At 35.5% G+C, this 24,956-nt stretch overlaps 2 protein-coding genes across 2 annotated transcripts; both read right to left on the bottom strand.

Annotated features, from left to right (window-relative positions):
• Positions 1 to 1,258: 1,258 nt before the first annotated feature.
• On the bottom strand, positions 1,259 to 10,173 carry LOC147272992 (AP-1 complex subunit sigma-2-like). The gene is made up of 7 exons (XM_086256591.1): positions 10,078 to 10,173; positions 7,961 to 8,047; positions 7,356 to 7,447; positions 6,456 to 6,564; positions 6,249 to 6,284; positions 1,426 to 1,512; positions 1,259 to 1,330 (listed from the first exon to the last, which is right to left on the bottom strand). The coding sequence occupies exons 1-7, from the start codon at positions 10,171 to 10,173 to the stop codon at positions 1,259 to 1,261; spliced, it is 579 nt and encodes a 192-aa protein (XP_086112717.1).
• Positions 10,174 to 20,633: 10,460 nt separating this feature from the next.
• LOC147272993 (uncharacterized) lies at positions 20,634 to 24,956 on the bottom strand. Its single transcript, XM_086227749.1, has 10 exons — positions 24,738 to 24,956; positions 24,579 to 24,648; positions 23,909 to 24,025; positions 23,351 to 23,656; positions 22,791 to 23,170; positions 22,469 to 22,568; positions 22,112 to 22,165; positions 21,934 to 22,020; positions 21,239 to 21,367; positions 20,634 to 21,092 (listed from the first exon to the last, which is right to left on the bottom strand). Exons 1-10 carry the CDS (start codon positions 24,803 to 24,805, stop codon positions 20,775 to 20,777), a joined length of 1,629 nt encoding a protein of 542 aa, XP_086083875.1. The 5' UTR covers positions 24,806 to 24,956; the 3' UTR covers positions 20,634 to 20,774.

A 24,956-nucleotide genomic window follows, 5' to 3' on the forward strand; every position in this document is an offset into this window, starting at 1 on the left:
CCTCGAAATCTTACTGCCTCCTTTTAGATGATATTATTCTGCCCAGAAAACTCATTCAATGTTCATAACTTTGTCTAATCATAACTCACTCATTTTTTATCTGTTTTTGAAGTTCTTTATATCAAATTAAAGCTTATAAAATGAACTTTGGATCTGGAAGGTTTGAAAGTCAGATCATAAACACACAAAAAGATATGGACCCCGAAATCCTACTGCCGATTTAAAATGATATTTCTGCCCAAGTCTGTTCTTGGCTTTACTTCAGATAAACTAAAATGAATTTGTAAAAATGACTATGTCAGATGGATTCCTTGTGAAAAATCCTTCAACTTAGTATACTTACTTACCCAAATCCATTGTAAATGAGAAAGATATCAAAAGAAAAAAATTAATCTTCCAAAGGTGACGAACATGAACGAAAATGGATGTGCATGAGACAATTTTTGAAAATTTTGACTTTTTGACTATTTTACCCCTGAAAGACAAATTCTAAAAATGGATTATTTCAATACCTGTTCTATTTTTAAAAATTTTATCAAATAAGTTTCATGTTTTAAAGTCATATGCTTATAGAATATTTTTCTGCTTATATATATACATTCTTATATAAATTTATGTTATGCTATATTCTATATAGATATATTTTAATGTTTATATATTTACATATTTGAGTATTTATATATGTATACCTTATGCTTATGTGATGATGTTATGTGATTTATTAAAAATAAAGAATTTAATAAATTATGAAGCTAGACGTAATACTGCCCCCGTGCTTAAATGAAATCATGTTAGAAGATCAATTAAGGGCTCATTGTCCCTACAGATAGTGCATTATTATACTTAGTTGATATTATGGACCTCTAGATATACATACTTTGGTATTATGGACCTCTAGGTATACATACTTTGGTATTATGAACCTTAGTGTGCTGAATTTCATATTCGGTCGTAAATACAACATTTATGATTTATGATGATCTTATATTCTTATCCAACAACACTTATGATTTTTGATAATATTGTTTAATAACGCTTATGATGTATGATGATTTATGCACCAACACTTATGATCTTATTTATGTTAATAACTAAAACAATGAAGTTTTCTGTTATAAAGAAAATTAACATACTTGATTATTTTTATTTTTATTTTTATAATTATAAGTATTGTTTGAGGTAATACTAATATTGTAGAGTTAATAAACAATTTGTGCGTTTCATATATAAGTTTATGGAGAAGCTAACTTCTGGGTAGCTACATGTTGACTTGTGCGATAAGATTGCCTATTGAAGAGGCCTCCTCTTTAGCAACCTCCACAAATCGATCCTGTACGTACGTGATCAAATCCAATATTCAATACATATATCCAAATATTATATTAATTAATAATGGAACAATATATAAATCAATATAATATTTACATGAGTAGCTATCATCCGTCCGACTACTCTCTTGCATGACTCTTGAAGCTCACCCGCAAGTAGAAGCTCATCCAAAATAAAGTAGGCCTGAAAATGAATAATGCATGAGATGGCTGATGGGACATATCACGTACGTTCGCAATCTACCCAGTTTCAAATATAAAAAATAAAAAAATAAAAACGCTGAGGGCTCAGTACAAAAACACGAAATCTATTATAACGTGGGTTATTTGTTAGAAAATAGACATTACAACTTTTTAGTTGAGTTTATTTATTATTAATGGTTGTACAAACTATAAGAATGATTTCAGGATGCTCTTCAAAGTACAAAATCTTTCAAGAGTGTCCATCAATTCTCGAAAATCATGCAACGTTAGTGATTTTATCAATAAAACCATTAATTGCTTACGTGGCTTTGTTGACTGATATTTTTTAGTGATGTACTGATGTGGATGCCATGTGGACAACAAAATAATAAAAAATTATAAAAACATTTTATAATATTAAAAAACTAAAACTAAAATATCAAAAAATTTAAAACTAAAAACTTTCCCCACCTCCCATCTTTCTCCCGTCTCTCCCATAAAAAAATAAAAAATAAAAAATTTCTCCTTCTTCTTCCTCCTCCTCCTCCTTCTTCTCCCACACCCACATCCACACCGGTTCAGAAAAAACCCAAACACCTTTATGCATCCATGGTGCATCGGGGATTGGCGGTAGCGCGTTCTCCGAATTCTCGGCGTTGAATGGGGGTCACGAGGCATGGGCCTTGCAAATCGAGCCTCTCATGATTAAGAGTGGTGGTGTTGGCTGGTTGATGTTTGTCAACGATGGTGCAGGCGATTTGGCTAATTTTGAGGATTGGTTTTTTTTTTTTTCTTGTGATTTTTTATTTGAAGAGAAATGGGATGAATTTTTCCCAGAATAAGAAAATCGTTTTTTCTTCACCATTGTTATGTTGTAAGAGAGAGAGACCATTATTTTTAGTAGAAGAATGGGTTTCTTCCTTGATTTTTTGTATTCTGATATTGTTCAAACCCAGAGAACAATGATTTTAGATTTTGTGCTAGGGCTCGAGAGGGGGGCCTCAATGGGGGAGGGCGAATTTTTTCTTTTATTTTCTTCTAACTTTTTCAATTTTTTTTTTTTTAGGCCAAAGAAAGAGATATGGGAGAAGAGTCACCGCCGGTGTGGGTCTGAACGCCAACGGCGAAGGGATGGCAAAGGCAAGGGTGGGGATGAGACTGGGGTTTTGGATGGCTAGTGCAGCAGGCGATTTGGCTACTTTGGAGAAGATGAAAGGGAAAATTTTAGCTAAAGACTCGAATTATACCTCATGTGTCTATTCAGGACATGAATTTTATTTTGTGTCAACTGAGGATTGACACTTTCATTTTGTGTCAATTAAGCACCATGCTTTTTTTCGTTTTTATCTCGACTTTGGCCCGATATTGGACCCATTAAACCTCCACTAAATTCAAAAAAATGATATTAAGTTTAAAGATATGCATCTCTTCTTTATAACTATATAAAGATCACCCAAATCGGACTTTGACAACTCTAGATAATCGGCCCCAAACTAGGGTACCCGAAACTATTCAATTTTTCGGATATTTTCTCAAATGTCCAATTGGACAGTTTCAGGTACCCTACTTTGGGGCCAATTATCTGGAGTTGTAGATGTCTAATTTGAGTGATCTTTATATGATTGTAAAGAGGAGATACATAGCTTTAAACCCAGTATAAGTTTTTTTGAATTTGCTGAAGGTTGGATAGGTCCAATATTGGGCCAAAGTTGAGATAAAAACTGAAAAAAACAGAGTCCTTAATTGACACAAAATGAAAGTTTCAATCCTAAGTTGACACAAAGTGAAATTCATGTCATGAATAGAGATATGAGGTATAGTTTAGCTAAAATTTTCTCGAGATGAAAACCCAAATATAAAGCTTTAACAATAAAAATTGTGCAAAATATGTCCAAATTGTTCAAACCCAAACTCAAACAAGAACCCAAAGAACAATGAAAGAGAGGAACAGAGAGAGGGATAGGAGGGGAGGCGCCGCCTTGGTCGACCTCGATGGATTGGGCGATGGCGGCGTTACGAACTTCACAAGGCCTTCAATCTCTACGATGGTGGCTTCCCTTTCCCCACTAGACCTCTTCCCCTTCCCCACAATCTGTCAATTGGTTGAAGATGGATAGATATGTTTCATCCAGTGTTTTCAAAAGCGCGCTTAAGGTGCGCCTCAAGGCGCGAGTCATGGCGAGGCGGCGGCCGATTGCGCTCGACGTCGTCGGACTGTGTAAAATGACTGAAAGGCGACGACAAGACGCAGATAGCGTACGCCTCGCGACAGCAAGGCGTTGAAGGCGTGAATGGCGATGCTCATGGGAAAAACCAAGTGCAGGTTTCTTCACGATCAATACTGATGGAGGACTTTGTCATAGCAGTCGGCGCCGCGGCCTTAGAGCTATTATTGGAGATGGTGAGGGGCATCTCGTTGTGGCTGCAACTAAAACCACTTTTGGCGGCTTCTCTGTGGACGAAATGGAACTGATGGTAGGGATTTTTGGCTTGCAGTTAGCCCAAGACCTGCAGCTGGGGTTTTTCTAGAGATGGATTCTTTAGGGGTTGTCAATCGCATGAATAACTCTTCTCCTTCTTTGGCGGCGGATGGAGCGCTCGTAGATATAAAAGCTCTCTTGGCTAGTTTTGATGACAGTGGCAGTTGTCAATTTCGGCCAAGAGACTCCAACAAAACTGCCCATTCTTTAGCTAAGTTTGCTCTATCAAACCATGATTGTAATATTTGGCTTCACGTGGATGCCAACCCTTCTTGGCTTGGCCTTTCTTTGTATGAGGATTACCGGTCATCTCTAAATAAAATTCTCATTTTCTCTTAAAAAAAAAAAGAAGGAATGACTTTTTCTGGCATGAATTAATTAGGAAAAAAAAAAGGATTAACATATTTAGCATGTCTCTTGTAATCATATAAAGTGCAAATGTAAAGAACAAAAATTTCATATAGCAAGACTAACATTAAGAGCCATTCAGTTTTATTTTATATTATTTCTCAAAACTTTACATTATATTATTTTATATTATGTCTCTTTGTAAACCAAACACATATGGATAAATACTTATATCGGGGAACATGGACAACTTCATGAATGTTATGAATGTTGTTCTTGCTTTTACAAAAGAAGATACTTCTTTCTGCAATTTTGATCTAGAACAAGACTACTTATATATGAATGACAATTAATGCTATTTTTTAGCTATATAATTTTTTTTATAATTTTTTTATAATTATATATTTTTATGCCCGAAAGGCTTACGCCTCGCCTTGCGAGACTGCAAACGCCTCGCGTGACGCTTTTGCATCTGAAAACACTAGTTTCATCTCTATTATTTTATTTTATTTTTGTAGATTGTTTAATTTTTAGATTTTGTTAAAGGTTTTCTTATATGGTTAGAGACTCTTGAGGGGGTGTGGGTTCGATTAGGTGAAGAAGAAGAAGGTGGTTGTGTGGGGAAGAAGAAGGAGAATTTTTTTAAAAAATTTTATGAAAGAGTCGGGAGAAGGATGATAGGTGGTTAAAGTTTTTAGTTTTTAATTTTTTTATATTTAGTTTTAGTTTTTAATATTATAAAATGTTTTTTTTTATTATTTTGTTGTCCACATGGCATCCACATCACTAAAAATGTCAGTCAACAAAGTCATGTAAGCAATTAACAGTTTGATGGAATCACTAATGTTGCATGATTTTCAAGAGTTGGTGGACGCACTTGAAAGATTTTGTACTTTGGGGAGCATCTTGAAATCACATCTATAATTCGTAGGGGTAAATTATAATTGAGCCTATATATATATATATATATATATACATAGTGGGGTCTTCCAATGAGGGATCCCTCATTTAACACTAAATGAGGAATTCCCCTTTGGGACCGATACGAGTCGTTTTGTATCGATCCTAATCATTTATTTTTTACATCTCCATTGATAGATCATTCTTGCAAAAAATCAGCCTGATTCCATTTGCTTATTTAACTTTGATCAAACAGATGGACGGTTTCATCGAAAATATTTGATTCATCTATTTGTTTAATCAAAGTTAGATAATCAAATGATTTTTAATTTGGCTGATTTTTTGCAATGATGATTTATTAATGAAGATGTAAAAAATGAATCATTCAAATCGACACAAAACGACTCATGTGGGCCCCACAAGAGAGATCCCTTATTGGAAGACCCCTGTATATATATATATATATATATATACTAGACATATATGTTATATGCATGCCTGAAGACCTCTGTGTATGGTGTGTGTGTATATATATATATACAGTATGATCACTCGCTCACCATAGAACGGGGAATTCCCCGCTCACTTAATCACCTAGCAACGAATTTCAATAATTGGAATCGTCTATTTAGAGCATCATTCAAAGATCACCCTTACAAAAAATCAACCAAATTGGAAACTATTTAGTCAGTGTATTACTGTCAACGTCATTTCAACCTTATCTGACAAACTATATTTGTTTGCAAAATTTGGAGGACCAAACAATTATCGATTTGACTGATTTTTTTACACGGACGACCCTTAAGAATGAACCTAAAAAATGGACGATCCCGATCATTGAATTCCCCGCTCCGTGGTGAGCAGATGGTTAGGTGAGCAGGAAATTCTTCGCTCTATGGTGAGCGGGTGATCATTTCTGTATATATGTGTATATATATATATATATATTATAGATTATATATTATATGCATGCCTGAAGAGAAGAAGAATAAAAAGGGTACGTACGTACCTTATGGAAGTTGAAAATCAAATCCAGCTCACAGACCTATTTAATTAATAAGTAGAAGGCAGAGTTAACTAAACATCAGGTCCATTATTAAATCAATTTTAGATATATATATATATATCAATTAATACTTGGACCAATACTGTATTACTATATATATTTATTTTGTTAATTGCAAGAACTTAAGATTTAAGATATTCGAAAGCTCACGCTGCCAAAATAGCGATCCAGTATCTCAACATAATGGTGAATTATTTCAAGGATCTCCAGTTCATTGTCATCCTGGTCAACACACATACAGAAATAGAGGCTGGCATATCTGAACATACATCACAAAACCACTACTTAATTCACAAGAGTGGTTACTGGTTAGTTAGTGCTAGTCTTAATTGGTATTAATTAAGGTTTAATTGTGTTTTTATCACTCAACGTTTGAGTTGATTCCCACTCAACCACCTATAACTATTTTCTGTGTCCCACTTTATCTTTTTCCATCTATTCCGTTATTCAAACCATAAAAAATATTGACATGGCAGGGGCATATTTTTCTCTCTTCATTCAATTTTGTCTACTTGAACATAAAAAATCTATTAAAATTTCTTATATTTTATAAAATATTAAATTTAATTACAATAATTAAAAAATAAAAATATGAAAATTTTTTTTGGGGTGGGGAAGGGGAGGGAGGAAGGAGATAAGTTTTGGTTTTTTTTTTAGTTTTAGAATATTATACTTTTAATTATTTTTTTTTGCACATGGCAACCTACATAAGAAAACAAGGCCTACAATGGCCATGTAGGTGCCACATCACTAATCTTTAGGGTTTAGGAGAATTTTTTATTTATTATTTCGTCCAAGTGGACAAAATGACAAGAATCTCTTTGCCACATTAGCATTTTTAACGGTTTGGACGATGGAATGAACGAAAAAAGATAAAGTAGAACATATGGCATAGTTGTAAGTGGTAAAGTGAGATAAATAAATATCTGAATGGTAAAGTGAGAATCAACTCAAACTTTGAGCGGTAAAAATACAATTAAGCCATTCATTAATGCATATATATGTTTCAGACAAAAAACAAAATGCATATATATGTTGGGTTGGAAGTACCTTTTATAGACAACCTTAAGTCCCCTCCACTCTACAAAGTTGCACAGCTTGGGCCCCCGGTTCAATATTATGCCACTCAGCTCCCGCATTACCTTTTTTTGTTTAAAACCAAAAATGAAAACAAAATTTCCACTCGATCATAAACTGTAACATTTGGATAGCTACAAAAATCTATACCACTTTATACCCTTACCATATGAAGGTTCTAAAAACGGAATTCTTCATTCCAAGAAAAGAAAGGAATTAATGCTATGTAGCCACATCCCTCAATGACCCAATGCGATCCGAACTGAATTTTTAAGTCCATCCACATTTATCTAAATTATATTCAAATTGAAAATCATTTATATCAAATAAATAGACAAATTGACTATTATGATAATTTAATGGCCAAATAATTTATTTCCAATTTAACTTATTTCTAGGAAAAAAAATTAAATAGAAACCTTAAAAAAAAAAGTTATGATCATTAGAGCTCATTAAGAGATAAGGTCTGACAATATTATTCATTTCTTTTCTTAAAAGAGGGATCAATTTGAAGAAGGAAACTCACCCTTAGAATTACATTTCTATAGAAAGAAATCATGGCCAAAAAAAGTACGTACCTTAGATCGTTCCTTCTGGGAATAGGTTGAAAACCATTTGGTCAGCCTCACTTTTCCTTGTCGACTAACAAGAATGACAAAATGAATCTGCATGAGCAATTCAACAATCAGCAAGCTATGTAACTCATGATCGATCATGATTCATGCGTACATGCACCAACAGCAACCACCAAAGTCACCCACAAATAATTAATATCATCATGCATGCTCCTAGTACAAATTAATTATATATGATTATATGAAAATGTTTGAGATCCAACTAACAAATTTAAAATGAACATATATAATTAATAATTACCATCGCTAATGAAAAAACAAAGTAATTATATATCAATCCCAGAGCATGAGCTTAGGAGCCCATAAATTATTCGAGTGTACGCTTTCCCCTTGTAGTTGATGCTAGCTCTTGTATATGGATCCTAATTTAGAATATTAAATATATGAATAAATGAGATCACAGACTCAGCATAACGTGAAGAGCGGAGAAGGCGTTGTGCTTCAAATTTCGATTCAAAGAGTCGGCCCGATTGAACCGTAAGACTGTCACTAACTCACTGGCAAGTGGCACCTCCTTCGCTATTTCTTTCAATTTTCAAACATGCAACACCATTTACCAAAGGTTAAAGTAAGAGCTTTCACAATTTTATACCACATTTTAATTGGTGGCAACATATGTGAACATGCCATGTTAATAAATATAATCAGCTATTTTTGAATTTTTTTTGAATCAATGCACTTTAATTTAAAAAAGATTTCAGCCTTTTGATCTTCCCTATTTTTTTTTTTTCAGTTAATTTAAAGTAGGTCTAATTTTGGAGGGTCAGTCACACTAAAACTATATAGGAATTTAGATTTGTACTTAAATCCAATTTTTAAGGCTAAGGTCCAAAAAATTGATTTTTAAAAATTTTGACTCATTATCTCTTAAAATTAAAATAATTAATATGAAATAATTTTAAAAATTATAAAAGATAATATCCGTTAGGACATTTTTATTTTTACATTTTCTAATTAAAACATTCAAGATTATCTAGTTTTTATGTTTTATAATTTAAAATAATAAAAGATAATATTCGTTTAAATTATACAAATATAGAAAAAATGCATTAATCCACAAAATTGAAAAATAATCAAACAAATAAGAAAAAATGTATATATAGGTACATTTTAATTGTACAATACCTAGGTTTATATATAAATATAGATACATTTCAATTGTACCAATACCTGGGTTGATATACATATTCGCGCGATTTGGTGCGCACCAACGTGGGTCGGTACCGCCAATCGCTAGGCTATATTGCTTCATTCCCCGAGTTTTGAGGGTAAATCCCCATATTTTCACTTCATCCCCTCCTAGGGTATAGAATGAGCTTGATGGGGGCGTTTATGTTATGGTTTAGTTCTGCCCAAAATCCCAAAGCTAAACCATAACATAAACGCCAAAAAACCACCGATCAACTGGTACAATTGAAATTTACCCATAAATTTTTTTTCCTTATTTGATTATTTTCTATTTTGTGGGTTGATGCATTTTATTAGATTTATATATTTTAAATCCCACAATTAATTTTAGGATAATATGATAATATTAGGATATTATAATATGATAATATTATAATATTATAGTATTAAGATAATATAAAACTAGGATAATATTAAGATTTAAATATCATTAATTTTAGGATAATATTAGACTTTTTAAAAATTAAAAACATCTAGACAATATTTTTGGACCTTAGTCAAAAATAAAAAAGCATTAAGGTATTAGTCTAAAAGAGGAGAGAATATTGGACCGACCTCCACTTCTAAACTATATTTTAATAAATTATGGTTTTAAATTTAAAAAAGCTTACGTATTTTAGGGAAGTTGAGAATACAATGTCGAACAATTAGGCGTTGTACTCTAGAAATCCTTAAAGTACGTGTCGCACGTGCCCGGGGTCCGGGGCGTGACAGGTTTTCCATGGCCGGAGTGATTCCGTCTGATTCTTCTCCGGATGTATTAATCATCGAAAAGTCTGCCACATGCCGAAGATGATTCTTCAGCCTTAGTGTGTTATCACCCCTGTTGGCTAGTCATTCTCGTTACAACCTCAGAAACGGGTCACGCTAACATCATCATCGTAAGCTCTAGCTTGGGCAAAATTCACAAAAGCTTGGAAAGGCCTGGGATCAGCCTCAATGATCTCCACTTTGTCTCCATTCCACATTACCAACTTTTGAAGAAGGGTCGATGGAAAACATAAGTTAGAATGAATTCAATCCCGGCATAGAAAGGCATTTTACAGAGACTTGGTATTAGCTATGTAGAATGGGGTCCTCTAGATCTTTCCTCCAACTAGAAAGTCAATCGGAAGACATCCAGTCGCCTCATGTGGTCGTCCCATATAGTCGGTGATGTTCATCTCTGTCTTTATAAGATTCTTTTTAGTCTTGCCCAATTTCTCCATAACCTTCTGGGGAAGAATGTTGATTGTAGCACCTGTGTCAATGAAGACTCAGTTGGTCGGAACCCCATTAAGATGTGTCGTGATGTACTAAGGCTTGAGGTGGTCAGCTACATGGGTCAAAGGCTTCTCAATCACCACTTTTCCCGACCTAGTTACGGATAAGGTCCCTGACTTCTCAACCACTTCCTCAATCATGCATGCTCAATTCCTTTATGACTTGAACAACCGAGACCTCCTCATCAATTTCATCCCCTTTAAGAGAACTTGGTTGGTCTAAGGGTGCTGCAAACTCCAAAGGCATGGTAAATGTCATCCTACATTCAGCTTTGGTAAGTGAGTCGAATTGGATCTTTGGAGCTCCCATTGGGCATTAGGCTTCCCCCTGTTCCCAGAACATAGCCAGGGCCATTTTTGACTCCTCTTGCTCGATGGAACTAGTGTTATCATCACCCGAAAACAATAAAAAAGTTTGGGAGACGAAAACCTCTTGGGAATTCATAATTAGCCACCTCTGGGACGAAAAGGTTAAGTATATGCAAGGAGTAAAATTTCGGATTTCCCGAAATTTTGTAATCACCCGAAAATAATGAAAAAGTTTAGGAGACGACAACCTCTTGGGAATTCATAATTAGACACCTCTAAGACGAAAGGTTTGGTATATGCAAGGAGTAAAATTTTGAATTTCGCAGAAATTTCGATGGAAATTTCGATAAATTTTAAATTTCGAAAAATTTTAAATTTCGACAAAACTTAGACAGAAACGACAAAAATTGCTATCAAAATATTGAAATTTTGAATGAAACTTTACCATATGTTAATTTAACATATTATCTACTATATTGATTAAAAAAACATTGAAGAAACCTAATTATATAGTAAGTTTCATGTTATATAAGATGAATATAATGTGAGCTGAAGACAAATACTATTAAATAAAATTAATATAATGAATAAATGAAATTAGTATATTCTTTATACTCTATATTCTTTATGATATGGTATAAGATATTAGGGTTTAGGCTATTTAGGGTATTTTTAATTATTTTTTATATAGAAATATATTGGGGTTTAGGGTTTAAAAACAACTAAATGAAAACCCAAAAAGAGCCAAACGAAACCCCAAACCTATTTTTTTCTTTCCAATTGCCCAAAAGCCCAATCAACCCTTAACCTCTTCTCTCTTTTTTTTTTTTTTTTTTTTTTTTTTTTTCTTTTTCTTTCCTTCCTGTGACTCTCTCTTCTTCCCTTTCATTTCTCTCTTCTAGTCCCAGTCACATCTAATCTTCCTTTTTCCTTCTTTTCCTCTCCCTCCTCGAACTCCCTCTCTTCCTCCTTTTCCTCTCCCTCCTCGAACTCCCTCTTTTCCTCCTCTCCTCCCCGATCTTTTCTCCCTAGCTTCTCTTGGGCCGCCAAGATCTAGCCAGATTTGGCTGGGTTTGTGCAATTAAGTGAGCAAAGGAAGACAGAGAGAGGAAAAAATTGATGGGTTTGTGCTGAGCGAAATTTCTGAAATTTCGACGAAATCTTGACGAATATGTGATAAGATTTCCATACCCCCCAAAAACAAAATTTTATTCCTTGGGTATATGATGGTCTGGGCCTCTTACTAGCGTTGTTGATCATCCCTAGCAGCATGCTCTCGACCTTATTCTGGGTCAAAAATTGCTCCATTCCTGGTTGTTCTTTCCACTAATCCTTAGGCCTTTGGTTTTGTCTAGGCTGGCCTCGTTGTTGTTGACCTCTTAATGGCAAGTCATTTCTTTAGGCCGTTATCGGCGGCCTGATTATCTGTGTGAGAATAGGCTGGGGCACCTCATTATAACCCAAGACCCAATCATTTTGGGGAATGATTCCTTGTGATTGTTGTTGGGCTGAGGCAATATGTTAGACCAGGAAATTTCCAAATTTATTTTGGAATTTTTCCTTATTTTCTAAAATTTTTATAGAATTTATTTGTTAGAAAATTTAATTTTTCCACCTTGAGCTTTAATTGTTTGACTAACTTTGACTAGGGTTTTGACCCAAGTTAGACCTTTAAAAGGTAGTACTTTTACTCACAAACCCAATGGTGCAAGTCTCGTATTATTCCGAGTCCGAGAGATTATTTTATGAATTTCCCAAATTTTCTTTTTCTTTAAAGCATTTTATCTTAGTTTGTGGAGCTTGAAATTTCTGAAAGTTTTCTAAGGGCAAATTGGTAATTTGACCTCATAGTTAATTAGTACTAGTCAGTACGAGTCCGTAGTATTTTTCGGGGTATTTTTCTAAGTCCCGAGCTATTTTTTATTAATGTTTGAAGTTGAGGAATATAGGAAAAAGAAAATAAAATAGGAAATCACCAGATCGCGCCACGTGGCACGATCTGGAGCGTCCATCGCTGCATGGCAGCAAGATCTGATGGCTGCATGTGCAGCCAAGTGTCAGTGCACACGCCACGTGTCACTTTCTCATTGGTCCAAGTTGTGAAAGTTGACTTTGAGTCAACCCAGTCAACTCGGATGAGTCAACCAAGTTGACTCACTCTCTCTCCCTATAAATAGAGGTGCACACTCAGCTGGTTCTTCATCCTATCTCAGCTCACGCTTCCCAAGAGAGAGCTTATCTGTCCTCTCTCTTCTTCAATCTTGTTTTGAGTTTATCTTGAATTCTAAAGCTCCGATCAACGATCTGATTTCACCTACGCGATCGTGGCGACGAGCTCTACAATTCTAGTAGTGTGAAGGCTATGTTTTGGTGAAGTTTTCAAAAAATCATTTCTGAGCTCCATAGGTAATTTCTTGATCCCTGTCGAACTTCTGCTAAAATTTTTGTTAAATTAATATCTTGTTAATTAGGCTCTTTTAATCTTGTTACTTAGCAAGTCTAGTAGTACCGAGACTTTGCCCATGGGAAGTCTTCAACAGGTATACCCTTAACCCAGCTTATTTAATCTGCTGTTATTTAAGTTGTGGTTATAGACGAAACGCCATTTAAACTGTTGTTATCAAATGAACTTAATAAATATTGAGGTCATATCAGTGGTAACCAAATAACGTGATGACTAAGGTCAGTCCATGAGCATACAGGCGTTGGGTACTTAGGCAGAGCTCCCTCAGTTTCCCCATGCACTGACCTGGTCACGTTGTAGATTCATATCTGATCAACCTCCTCGACAATAAATTAAAATAGATATAGAAACCACACGGTCTGACATGACTGTTTACCTCGGGGTGCAAGGTCATGTCGAATTAAGAATTCAGAGAAGCTTAGCAGTTACGCTAGTGTCAAACCTCTGAATTATACCTGGTCTTAACAGATAAGGTCATCGATTTACGTAAAGACCGTTTTTAAAACCAGTTGTTGTCAAACTAGAAACTCCACTTACCTAAAAGAGATCATTGCGATGTGGCAAATTGTGATTTGTACTCGAGAACAGGCAAAAGCTTTGGACGCTAGGTAGGGGGACAACACACTCTGACTAGTGGATTTCCTGCATGTACTATATAATAAATACTGTGTGATAAAGATACATGTTTTTTATTAGCATATCTGCTTGGTTTTATGATGATGAGAATGATGATTGTTATGCATATTCTCGTGAGATTGTTATTGTGTTTGACTTGAGAGTGAAAGGTCCCTTACGGTAGCCCCTGGGTTTCGATCCCCAAAACCTCATGAGGGGTTGTACGGACGGACTGGTCGATTGTTCTTCTTGGGAGGCCAGTCTAGGCGGTATAACCATGAAATGACCACTTTCGCTACCCTATTCCGGTCAAATAACTGCATGGCTTTGTTATATTTTTGTGAGAGGGTAGTTAGCCCTAATGGCTGGTCAACAGGTATGATTCTGAACTTGGGCCCGGAAAACTGTATTTTGAAAACTGTATGAGCATGCTACTAGTTTTACAAAGCTTGATAACTAGTTTGTGTTGTGCATTTGATTTTAAATTATCTCAAACTATTTTTCAAACCTAGAAAGGAGTTCCCTGAGAGGGAGCAATGAACGTATGTGATGCTCACCCCTACATTGTTGTTTTTCTCCCTTTTAGGTGCTGCGCGTGTGGACTTTGACGGCCTCGATTAAGGGGGTGGTGGTGCGGTCTCGAGCTTGTCAACTCCTGTGGTCATGTTTAGTCAGTATATTTCCTTAGGCAGGTCTTTGGTGACCTTTTACTATCTTTATATACCCTTGGTCATATCCTGTATATACACTGAGTCCTTGGATTGTCTGTTTTGAATTATCGAGTCTATGTAAACAGTTTCTTTGAAGTTACTCTAAATAATAGTAGCTCTGAGGGTTGGTTTAATTATGAATTAATTATTTCTATATTTTCCGCTGCAAACTCAAGAACTCTGATCCAACCCATTTTACTAAACCAAAAGGCTTAACCTATTTTGTCAAAACTTGGGATTATAACACCGGGGGATTGGTTGTTATAGTCTCAGGTATTCTCAAGATAGGTGCCTCTGTTACATACCCGGGTTTTGGGCGTGACACAATAAGTGGTACAAATGGAGCCAGCGGCAACGGGGTCAGGTATATCGCCAGGATTTGCTACGCAGAAGGTGTCCCGGGCTGGGCAGGTTGTGGTTCGGCATGAGCAGCTTGGTCGTTAACTTGGGGCGCAAATCCAAAAACCTGGCCATTCCCTTGTAGTGTGGCATTGGCATGTGCTCTTGCATATGAAGGCACATATACCGGCACATTTCTCTATTGTGGCGCTGGCTGAACCTGTTGGGTCTGCAGGTTTTGCATAGCTAATGGCTATTGTGGCGAGGCCGGCACAACCTATGGAATCCAGGCCAGTATGCAGCTGGGTCATCATATGGATGGCCTGAGTAAGACCCTAGATCGACTAGGTACTTTCCTCCATCATAATCCTCATGTTGCGGAAATGGTCATCCATATTCCCCTCCATCCTCTCGTTCATAGCCCTGACTTCATGCACCTGCCGAAGAGCGAGGGCCCCTTGAAGATGTTGGTTCATGCCAACATCTTGGCCTTCTTCAACTTCCGCCATGATATGTCCTTTCGACTCAGGTCTTCCGTTCTGTGACTCAGCGATTTGGTGCAAACGGTCAAGCGTTAGTCCTCTTTTCAAAATCTCTCGTAATACACGTCTTGCAAAGGCGTGACGTGTCTCAACCATACATAAACAAAAACATTTGCTTAATTTGAGCGTGCCAATCTGTTTTAACAACAAAATTCTCGGTAAACATGTCAAATTGAAAGTAGTTGAGATGTTTGGATTCTTTTTTAATATGCAGGCATGCCACCGGCCATGGTAGATCCCTAAGCCGGGAGGTTATGAATAATGGCCTTGCGACCCAAGATTGACTTCTATTCAAACGGATGTCCGGATGAGAGAAAACCAAACTCGACCTGAATTCTTTCTATGCCTGAATTGACTCAAGACTTCACTATGCACTTGACACCCTAGCTCTGTGTGTGTTTGTAGAAAGAAACAATGGACATTGGTCAGGATGATGAACGAGATGTACATGTTCAAGATGATACTCGTAAGAAACTGTAGTCCTAACCACAAATCTCATATTTGACCATTTGTGGATAAACACAGAAAATAAATGAAAGCAACTATCAAAATATATCTAAATGATTTTGATGGAATGCTTAAAGATGGTAAATGAAGTAATAATTGCATAAACGAAAACTTTAAATGAAGTAAATGCTTAAAGATGGAAAGGAAATAACTAAATGAACTAAAAGTAAAGATTTATAGGTTGTCAATATTGGGATCTGGACCCAACAATCACAAACTTAAATAAAATAAAGGCCTTTTGCAAGATCACATGAGCAATCAAAAGATAGGTATAAAAAGAGAATGCAATTTCATTAAATATTTGAGGGTGAGACCCAAGGCAACAGATGGTGACAACTGTAAGTAAATAAAAAGACAAGAAAAACAATAAATAAATTAGAATAAAACCAAATCCGAGGTACATAATAGCTACCTAGTGGTTTTTTGGGAAATTACAAGTCTAAAAAAGGAATAAGCAGTGAAGAACAGTGAAAAGTGGAAAAGAACAGTGCACAAAAATGTAAATGTGAATGCTTTTAATCTGAAAATAGGAATCTAGTTTTTTTTTTTTTTTTTCTCTGTCTAGGAGGCGATCCTTTGTACTAAAGCCATAACTTCCTTTTTATACTGTTAGGGTTTCATCTTTTGAAAAACCCTAAGGGACACATGTGTGGACCAAAGAAAAGGTGACCTAAGCCTGCTAATGTAAGCCCTTAGAGCTGGAAATGAGTTGTCATGGCCTGGTCACATACCTTAAAGATTGTTTTAGTCATCCTTATCTATTAAAGAAGTTCAGGCCGAAAAGTGGTTTGATGCAAGGTATTAAATTTCGTTTTTTTTTTGTTTCGAAATCAAAACACATGTTTAACAATTTTTCGTGAAGATTTCGTCGAAATGTTCAAAATTTTCAAAATTTCGGCGAAATTTACCTAAATTTATCAAAATTTATCGAAATTTATCAAAATTATCGAAATTTTCCTATTTTCTATTTTCTTCAACTTCAGAAATTCACCAAAAATAGCTCGAGACTCCAAATAATTCACATTGATGAGCACTAATTTCCTATGACCTCAAAATAGTCAAATTGCTTTTAAAAAAATTATGAAAAATCCTACTCTCATAATTTAATTCTAAAAAAAAAAAAAAATTGCCAAATTCTTGAATTTTCATTTTCTAAAATTCATTTCCACACAACTAAGCTGTAGAACTACAACCAAAGGTCTAAGTTAGTTAAAATAAACTTAAAGAAATTTATAATTCCTTTAAACAAACCTTAAAACAAGTTTGAAAATTTTAAATAACAAAATTACCATAAGCCAGGGTATTAAATTTCTTTTTTTTTTTTTTTGTTCTGAAATCGAAACATATGTTTAACAATTTTTCATGAAGATTTTGCCGAAATTGTCAAAATTTTGAAATTTCAGCGACATTTATCGAAATTTTCCTATTTTCTATTTTCTCCAACTTCAGAAATTCACTAAGAATAGCTCGAGACTCCAAATAATTCACCGAAAAATTCTACAGACTCGTATTGATGAGCACTAATTTCCTATGACCTCAAAATAGTCAAATTGCTTTTAAAAAAATTATGAAAAATCCTACTCTCATAATTTAATTCTAAAAAAAAAAAAAATCGCCAAATTCTTGAATTTTCATTTTCTAAAATTCATTTCCACACAACTAAGCTGTAAAACCACAACCAAAGGTCTAAGTTTGTTAAAATAAACTTAAAGAAATTTCTAATTCCTTTAAGCAAACCTTAAAACAAGTTTGAAAAATTTAAGTAACAAAATTACCATAAGCCAAAATTTGGGTTGTTTCACTCAGTGAAGATAATGCTTGGCTGGGTGAGAGGCATGGGAAAAACTGAAGGAAAGAATAAAAAAAATAAACAAAAAAAAAAGACTGAAGAGAGAGACACGGGAAAAAAAAGTAAAGAAAGAAAAACAAAACAAAAAAAGGAAGGGGGGGTTTGGGGCCTTTGGACAATTGGAAAGAAAAAAAAAATTTGAGATTCGTTTAGTTATTTTAAAACTTAAACTCTAATACATTTCTATATAAAAAGATAATTAAAAGTATCCTAAAACCTAATATCCTAAAGAATATAGAGTATATAGGGTTTAATGTATAAATTATAGAGTATAAAGAGTATTAGGGTCTATAGAGTATTATGATTTAGATTTTAGTGTATAATTAAATTATACAGTATAAAGAATATACTAAAGTTATTTATTCATTATACTAATTTTATTTAACAGTATATGCTCCAGCGCGCATTATATTCACCTTATATTACATGAAACCTAAAATATAATTTGGTTTCTTCAATGTTTTTCATCAATTTAGTAGATAATATGTTAAATAAATATATGGTAAAGTTTCATTAAAAATTTCCGTATTTTGATAGTAATTTCCGTCATTTCCATCTAATTTTTGTCGAAATTTAAAAATCTTTGAAATTTTCATCGAAATTTCAGTCGAAATTTCCATCGAAATTCGAAATTTAATTCCTTTGTTAGATGTTCCGGCCCTAAACTCCTTTCTTTTTTCAGTGGTCATTTAATAAAATTTGTCTAGTCGGTAGGGCTTTTGATTTTTTTGAAAAAGCATTTTTCGGCCGAGAAATATGTTTCTCAGTCGTAGCAAAAATGTCACTTTAACTTTTTGTTGACTTGCCAAGCCACGTGGCAATTTTAGGTGTTGCAATGCGAGATGCGTGGCAAAAATTTGGAGGGGTACCAACAGGTGTTCCTCGTCGTAGGCTAGTGGCTAGTTAGTTTTCTGTTGTTGGGCCATTGGCCCGCCCTCTTACCAACAAAAAAAAGATGACACTCTCCCATACAGACTGCAGTCAATCATCGATCTCTAGAAAGCAAGATTCTATGGGGCCTTGGAAATGGTTATTAGTTTTTTCTTAGATGATTTTGCAAAAAATCAAAAAGCCTATCCATAACCACAAAGCATTCTTTGTAATATGCGGGCATGCCAACAGCCAGGGTAGATCCTTAAGCCGAGAGGTTATGAATAATGGCCTTGCGACCCGAGACTGACTTCTGTTTAAACAGATGTCCGGATAAGAGAAAACCAAACTCGGCCTGAGTTCTTTTTATGCCTGAATTGACTCAGGACTTCACTGTGCACTCGACACCCTAGCTATGTGTGTGTTTGTAGAAAGAAACAGTGGACATTGGTCAGGATGATGAACGAGATGTGTTCAAGATGATACTCGTAAGAAATTGTAGTCCTAACCACAAATCTCATATTTGACCATTTGTGGATAAACAAGGAAAATAAATGAAAGCAACTATCAAAATATATCTAAATGATTTTGATGGAATGCTTAAAGATGGTAAATGAAGTAATAATTGCATAAACGAAAACTTTAAATGAAGTAAATGCTTAAAGATGGAAAGGAAATAACTAAATGAACTAAAAGTAAAGATTTATTGGATGTCAATATTGGGATCTAGGCCCAACAATCACAAACTTAAATAAAATAAGAGAAGAACTTACCTGCATCCTAAGGGACGCCACCTGCTGTCCCCAGCCCCCCCTCTCTCTTTCTTTCTCTCTCTCTTTCTCTCTTCCTCTCTCTCTTGTGATACCACCTATCTCCTAACACGGGGATATGTAAGTTATTTTCATAAAATAAAGGCATTTTGCAAGATGACATGAGCAATCAAAAGGTAGGTATAAAAAGAGAATGCAATTTCATTAAATATTTGGGGGTGAGACCCAAGGCAAACAGATGGTGACAACGGTAAGTAAATAAAAAGACAAGAAAAGATATAAATAAATTAGAATAAAACCAAATCTGAGGTACATAATAGCTACCTTGTGGTTTTTTGGGAAATTACAAGCCTAAAAAGGGAATAAGCAGTGAAGAACAGTGAAAAGTGGGAAAGAACAGTGCATGAAAATGTAAATGTGAATGCTTTTAATTTGAAAATGGGAATCCAGTTTTTTTTTTTTTGTCTAGGAGGTGATCCTTTGTACTGAAGCCATAGCTTCCCTTTTATACTATTAGTGTTTCATCTTTTGAAAAACCCTAAAGGACACATGTGTGGACCAAAGAAAAGGTGACCTAAGCCTGTTAATGTAAGTCTTTAGAGCTGGAAATGAGTTCTCATGGCCTCGTCACAGACCTTAAAGATTCTTTTAGTCATCCTTATCTATTAAAGAAGTTCAGGCCGAAAAGTGGTTTGATGTTCCGGCCCTAAACTCCTTTCTTTTTTCAGTAATCATTTAATAGAATTTCTCCAGTCGGTAGGGCTTTTGATTTTTTTGAAAAAGCATTTTTCGGCCGAGAAATATGTTTCTCAGTCGTAGCGAAAATGTCACTTTAACTTTTTGTTGACTTGCCAAGCCACGTGGCAATTCTAGGTGTTGCAATGCGAGCTACGTGGCAAAAATTTGGAGGGGTACCAACAGGTGTTCCTCGTCGCAGGCTAGTGGCTAGTTAGTTTTCTACTGTTGGGCTTTGGCCCACCCTCTTACCAACCAAAAAAAGATGACACTCTCCCATACAGACTGCAGTCAATCATCGATCTCTAGAAAGCGAGATTCTATGGGGCCTTGGAAATGGTTATTAGTTTTTTCTTAGATGATTTTGCAAAAAATCAAAAAGCCTATCCATAACCACAATGCATTCTTTGTAAATTTATACTTTATTGTGAACTGGAACAAAGTGATTCAATGATTCAATTTGAAGTGGATGGTGAAGATGCTGTACTTTCCACAATCTGTCTCTGTACACAATTAATATTTTCCCTTTTATTTGGTTCCCAAGATAAATAAACACTTCCTTGATCCTCTGCAACCACACAACTATGAGCTGATTAATTAGAAGGTTATTCTTACTTTGGCTAATTCCTCATGGATCACATACCGAAAGGTAGAACTTTGAGGTAGCCAGTGTATGTATTTGTCAAGCCTTCTGCGCATGCAGCTTCTGATCGCTTTCTTTGCAGTATCTGAGAGACAATCATTTATTTCCTCCAAGAGCCCATGCATACTTAGTGACATGTCCTTTCCAAAGTAGTAAAGAATTTTTGGGAGGAAAATCTTTGTCTCCTGGTATGTGTAGACAGTAGCTTGAATGAATTCTTGTTTAGCAAGTTTCAGATCTTGAAATATACTATTCGCAGTGTATGCTCGAACCTACATCCAGTAAAGCATTGACACTTCAGACAAAACTAGAAACAGATGCATTAGAAAATTAAAGCCATAACTAATTCGTCATATCTAGCCATAGAGTTAAATAAAAATGTAAGTAATAAGTAATTTAAAGGAAAAAACGTTGATACCGCTGGGTCTGAGTATGCCCCTGAACATAGAGCAAAATGGACTAGTGGCTCAGGGTATTCTAAGGCGTATACATGTCTGATGCTCCCTGTCTTGAACTTCCTTCCTGAATGAAACAATGTTTGTAGCCACTGCATTTACATGGTATTAAGAAGGGCATTATAAAGTGAAATTGTGGAATGCTGGATAGGCATCAAATTAGCTTCATATGATGGTTACACAACATGCTATGACATCAAATCTCCTTACCTTTCACTGAAGCACAAGGGCACTAATTATGTTCTTAGTGCTGAGCCACTATAATGACATGCCATTCAGCTCTTCATAAGGATATCATAAGGCAGAGGATAATCAAAGTATCAAACACTTAGTTTGGTATTTCCAGAAAAGGAAGAGCATACAACATCTTTTAGGGTGAATAGGCATGCCATTTGAGTTTCTAGGGCGATCAATTCACAAAATTGTTTCAAAAGATCTCGATACACTTTATAGTGCTCAGATGCCAAATTTGGTCAAAAATGTAAAAGCACCACTAATTATGATCCTCAGATGCTTAATTTAGTCAAGACTACAAAAGCACCAAACTTGCTCACTACTAGTGATCACAAAACCACACAACTGCCTTACGGGATGTGTTGAGAGTCATAAAGCACACAGGCCATATAATGTAAGTAGGGTTTCAGAGGACAGGGCATACCGGTGCTGAGTTGTGAGCTCGAATTCCTAAAATGGAGCTCTGTATGACATACGCATTTATACAATGTCCGCCTATGTTGTATGCTGCCTGAAAATGGGATTTTAAAAAACACAAGTGTGTCTACTGGTGAGTTCCATATGCTGAACATTCTAATAGTAGTATAGGATGCAACAATTACCTTCAAAACTGAAGTACTTTTCACACGATTTTGAGTTCCATATGCCAGGTATGCCTGCAAAAAGAATCACATAAGCCTTGCCATACATGAATTTACACCTATGGACAATATCTTCCAGCTGTTTCTCATTTTGTAATATCTCTGAATGAGGTAAGCAAATATCATACAATTTTTTTGACATTTTACATAGACCAACCACGTAGAAAAGTAATTATAGTGTTACTAGAAAATCCCATTTTGCCATAATTACATGCCTATTGGACAAGTCAGTTTCAGAGTAAAAGTTTCCATTATGAACTCAAGTTTTACTTTGGACAAAAAAGAAAAACGTTATAGTTTGAACATCTGGATTCATACATGCATCACCAAGGCATTGTGAATGTTAATCCAGAACGCAAGCTTCTCCTCACGCTTCATCTTGAGAACGTCAACCTTCTCGAGATTTCGAACCAATGACCTATAGAAAATTGAAGCTTATCACATTTGACTGAATATAACTCTGTGGAAGTTGTGAAATCTCAACCACAAAATATTTCCCCCCACTTTTCTTAAGTTTGTAATGATTAAACTAATCAAAATTTAATGCTAAAATACACGATCCAATCATGTAGTCAGCCAGGCTAGTTTCACAAATAGGAAAGCAAATAAAAAGTATGATATTGAGGTGCATGAACACCACCTGAAATTTTGTAGCATTGTAGCAGCATAACTGAAGCCTTCGTCGTCCAAACATATCTTCAAAACTTCTATCATTGCAGCATATGATCCACTATTTTCTTTCAACCCTTGGTGATGCATTGTAGCGTCCTCATTGCAATGTGGACTCCAACTATCACAAGGATTCTTAGAAGAAAATATACTTGAGGATGACCAGGACGAAGTAGGAGAAGCTGGCAGGCCTGCATGGGTTTGGGGATTGGCGAGTCTGCAATATATAGAAGAGATGCATCGTACAATATCTTCGGAAAGTTTATCCGGAGTATGAAGAGCACTATCAATACAAGAATCACCAAGATGATCCGCTAGGCTCCGACGATGATAATCAACAATTCGATGGTCCTAAAAACGTGCAATGCAGATTATTGAAAAATCATAGCTCGAATGGCATGTTCTAGAAACTGGGCATATTAAAATGGTAGGCATAATATTGTAGAAACCCCATTAGCCACACAAAAAGAAATGTAAATGCGTATGAGCATATTAATTTCTAAATCTAATCTACATTGGCAGGATATTTACCCTTTTAGATGGTACTTTAATGCTAGTGCCACTACTCCGATTATCTGAGCTGACCCGGAGATGTGCAGGGGAAGTTTGATCATGATGTACCAATCCACCGCTGTGCATTTGCAGCTCCAATATGGAACGTGATTGCTTGTGTACAACTTTTAATGGTGATCCTGTCTTAAATTGTAAATGGCTTTCTAGGGTACTTGGCAAGGCACATCCTTGAAAAGCTGTTCTGTATAGTGAAAGAAGATGACGTTCTAGATGGTTAATTTCAAGCTCAAGTGTGACAATCTCCTCCTTCAGCTCTGCAGAAGACTGTTTCAGAGCCCAAATGCCAAACTTAAAAATTAAAACAAACTAATGCCATATTTTTATAATTAAAACAAAACACAACCAAATTAAAAAAAAAAAACCAATGCATTAGACTTTGAAATAAGAGAAAACTTAAATGGTGTCTGGAATTATTCTTGGGAAAGGTAGTTGGAGTAAAAACCACTGCAGAGAGACTACTAGACTGCTCTGTTGAAATCATATAACAGCCAACTGAGGTGTGTACAATAAACAAACCTTGGGTGTTGGAGTGCCATCGGAAGCAAAAGAATTGATGAAACTGCAACCCAGTGCCTTGTCGGAGTCCCAACACAGGGAAGCCTGGTCAGGTGAAGTCCTATCCAACTCTACAATCTGTGTCAAAAGATACAAAAGAAGGTATCAATATTGCTCTAGAGGCCAAGATCAACCATCAATGTCTACTCTTTTCTTTCTTTCTTTTTCGCTCCCCCAATGGGCACCTTTTGGGGAAATTTAGTATTTACAAGTCTTAGATATCCTAAACATGGTATAATGCTGAATCCATTGAATTCAATATTAAAATCAAGTATGAAATCTACTGTCACATCATTTGGGACATAATTTAAACTAAAAAGTTGGGATCATTGTTGGTATCTTCAGTATTATTACTCTTTACTATTTTATCCTGTTTGAAAGCCTCCCCTTGAACTTTAATGTCCTAGCGCTGTGAGCAGAGGCATGGTGTGATCCATGAAATTATGTCCTAAATCCAAATTTATCAAACCAATCTAAACTGCACCCGAATTGGAACCTCTAAAACCCCAAGGACTCCCCCCCAACCCCAAAGAAGCAGGAGCATCATATCAGATAGAAATGGGGAAGATAAAAGATATCAGTATAAGAAACACCAAATTAATAAAAATGCAAGGAAAATAGTAACTCTTACAGGGTTAAAGTAGGAGAGCAGCCTAGGTGACATGTTAACTATATTTTTGAGAAGTCCACTGTCAGGACCGCTGCAATTTAACCAAACCAAACTTTGAAATCAGCAAAGAAACAGTTGCTCAATTTATTCATAGTTTGTGTTAAATCTTTGCAATTTTACCTTTGGGAAGTCAGGTGTGGAGGAGGAGGACAGGAGGAGGAGGAAGAGCGGCAATTCATAGCCAGCATCTCTTCTGTGTCCGTCTGTTACAACACTATGAAAAGTAAGTCTCCCAATTAAGAATCTGAGAGAGAGAGAGAGAGAGATAGCTTCAGCTCTTGTATTAGAAAGGAGAAGACGAAGATGAAGAAGAAACGAACAAGTAGTCAAGAAGGTGAC

Source organism: Dryas octopetala, chromosome 9, assembly GCF_963921425.1.
Source record: "Dryas octopetala chromosome 9, drDryOcto1.1, whole genome shotgun sequence".
NCBI lineage: Eukaryota > Viridiplantae > Streptophyta > Magnoliopsida > Rosales > Rosaceae > Dryas > Dryas octopetala.

Excerpts from the sequence above, each read along its gene's own strand:
- LOC147272992 (XM_086256591.1), bottom strand. The coding sequence starts at position 10,173 with ATGTGGAATGGAGACAAAGTGGAGATCATTGAGGCTGATCCCAGGCCT. Across the intron at positions 6,285-6,455 it reads TGGATCGCTATTTTGGCAGC|GTCTGTGAGCTGGATTTGAT; the intron begins GTGAGCTTTCGA and ends TTAATTAAATAG. Across the intron at positions 1,331-1,425 it reads GACGGATGATAGCTACTCAT|GATCGATTTGTGGAGGTTGC; the intron begins GTAAATATTATA and ends ACGTACGTACAG.
- LOC147272993 (XM_086227749.1), bottom strand. The coding sequence starts at position 24,805 with ATGCTGGCTATGAATTGCCGCTCTTCCTCCTCCTCCTGTCCTCCTCCT. Across the intron at positions 22,166-22,468 it reads ACAATGCCTTGGTGATGCAT|GCATACCTGGCATATGGAAC; the intron begins GTATGAATCCAG and ends TTCTTTTTGCAG. Across the intron at positions 22,021-22,111 it reads AAAGTACTTCAGTTTTGAAG|GCAGCATACAACATAGGCGG; the intron begins GTAATTGTTGCA and ends TCCCATTTTCAG.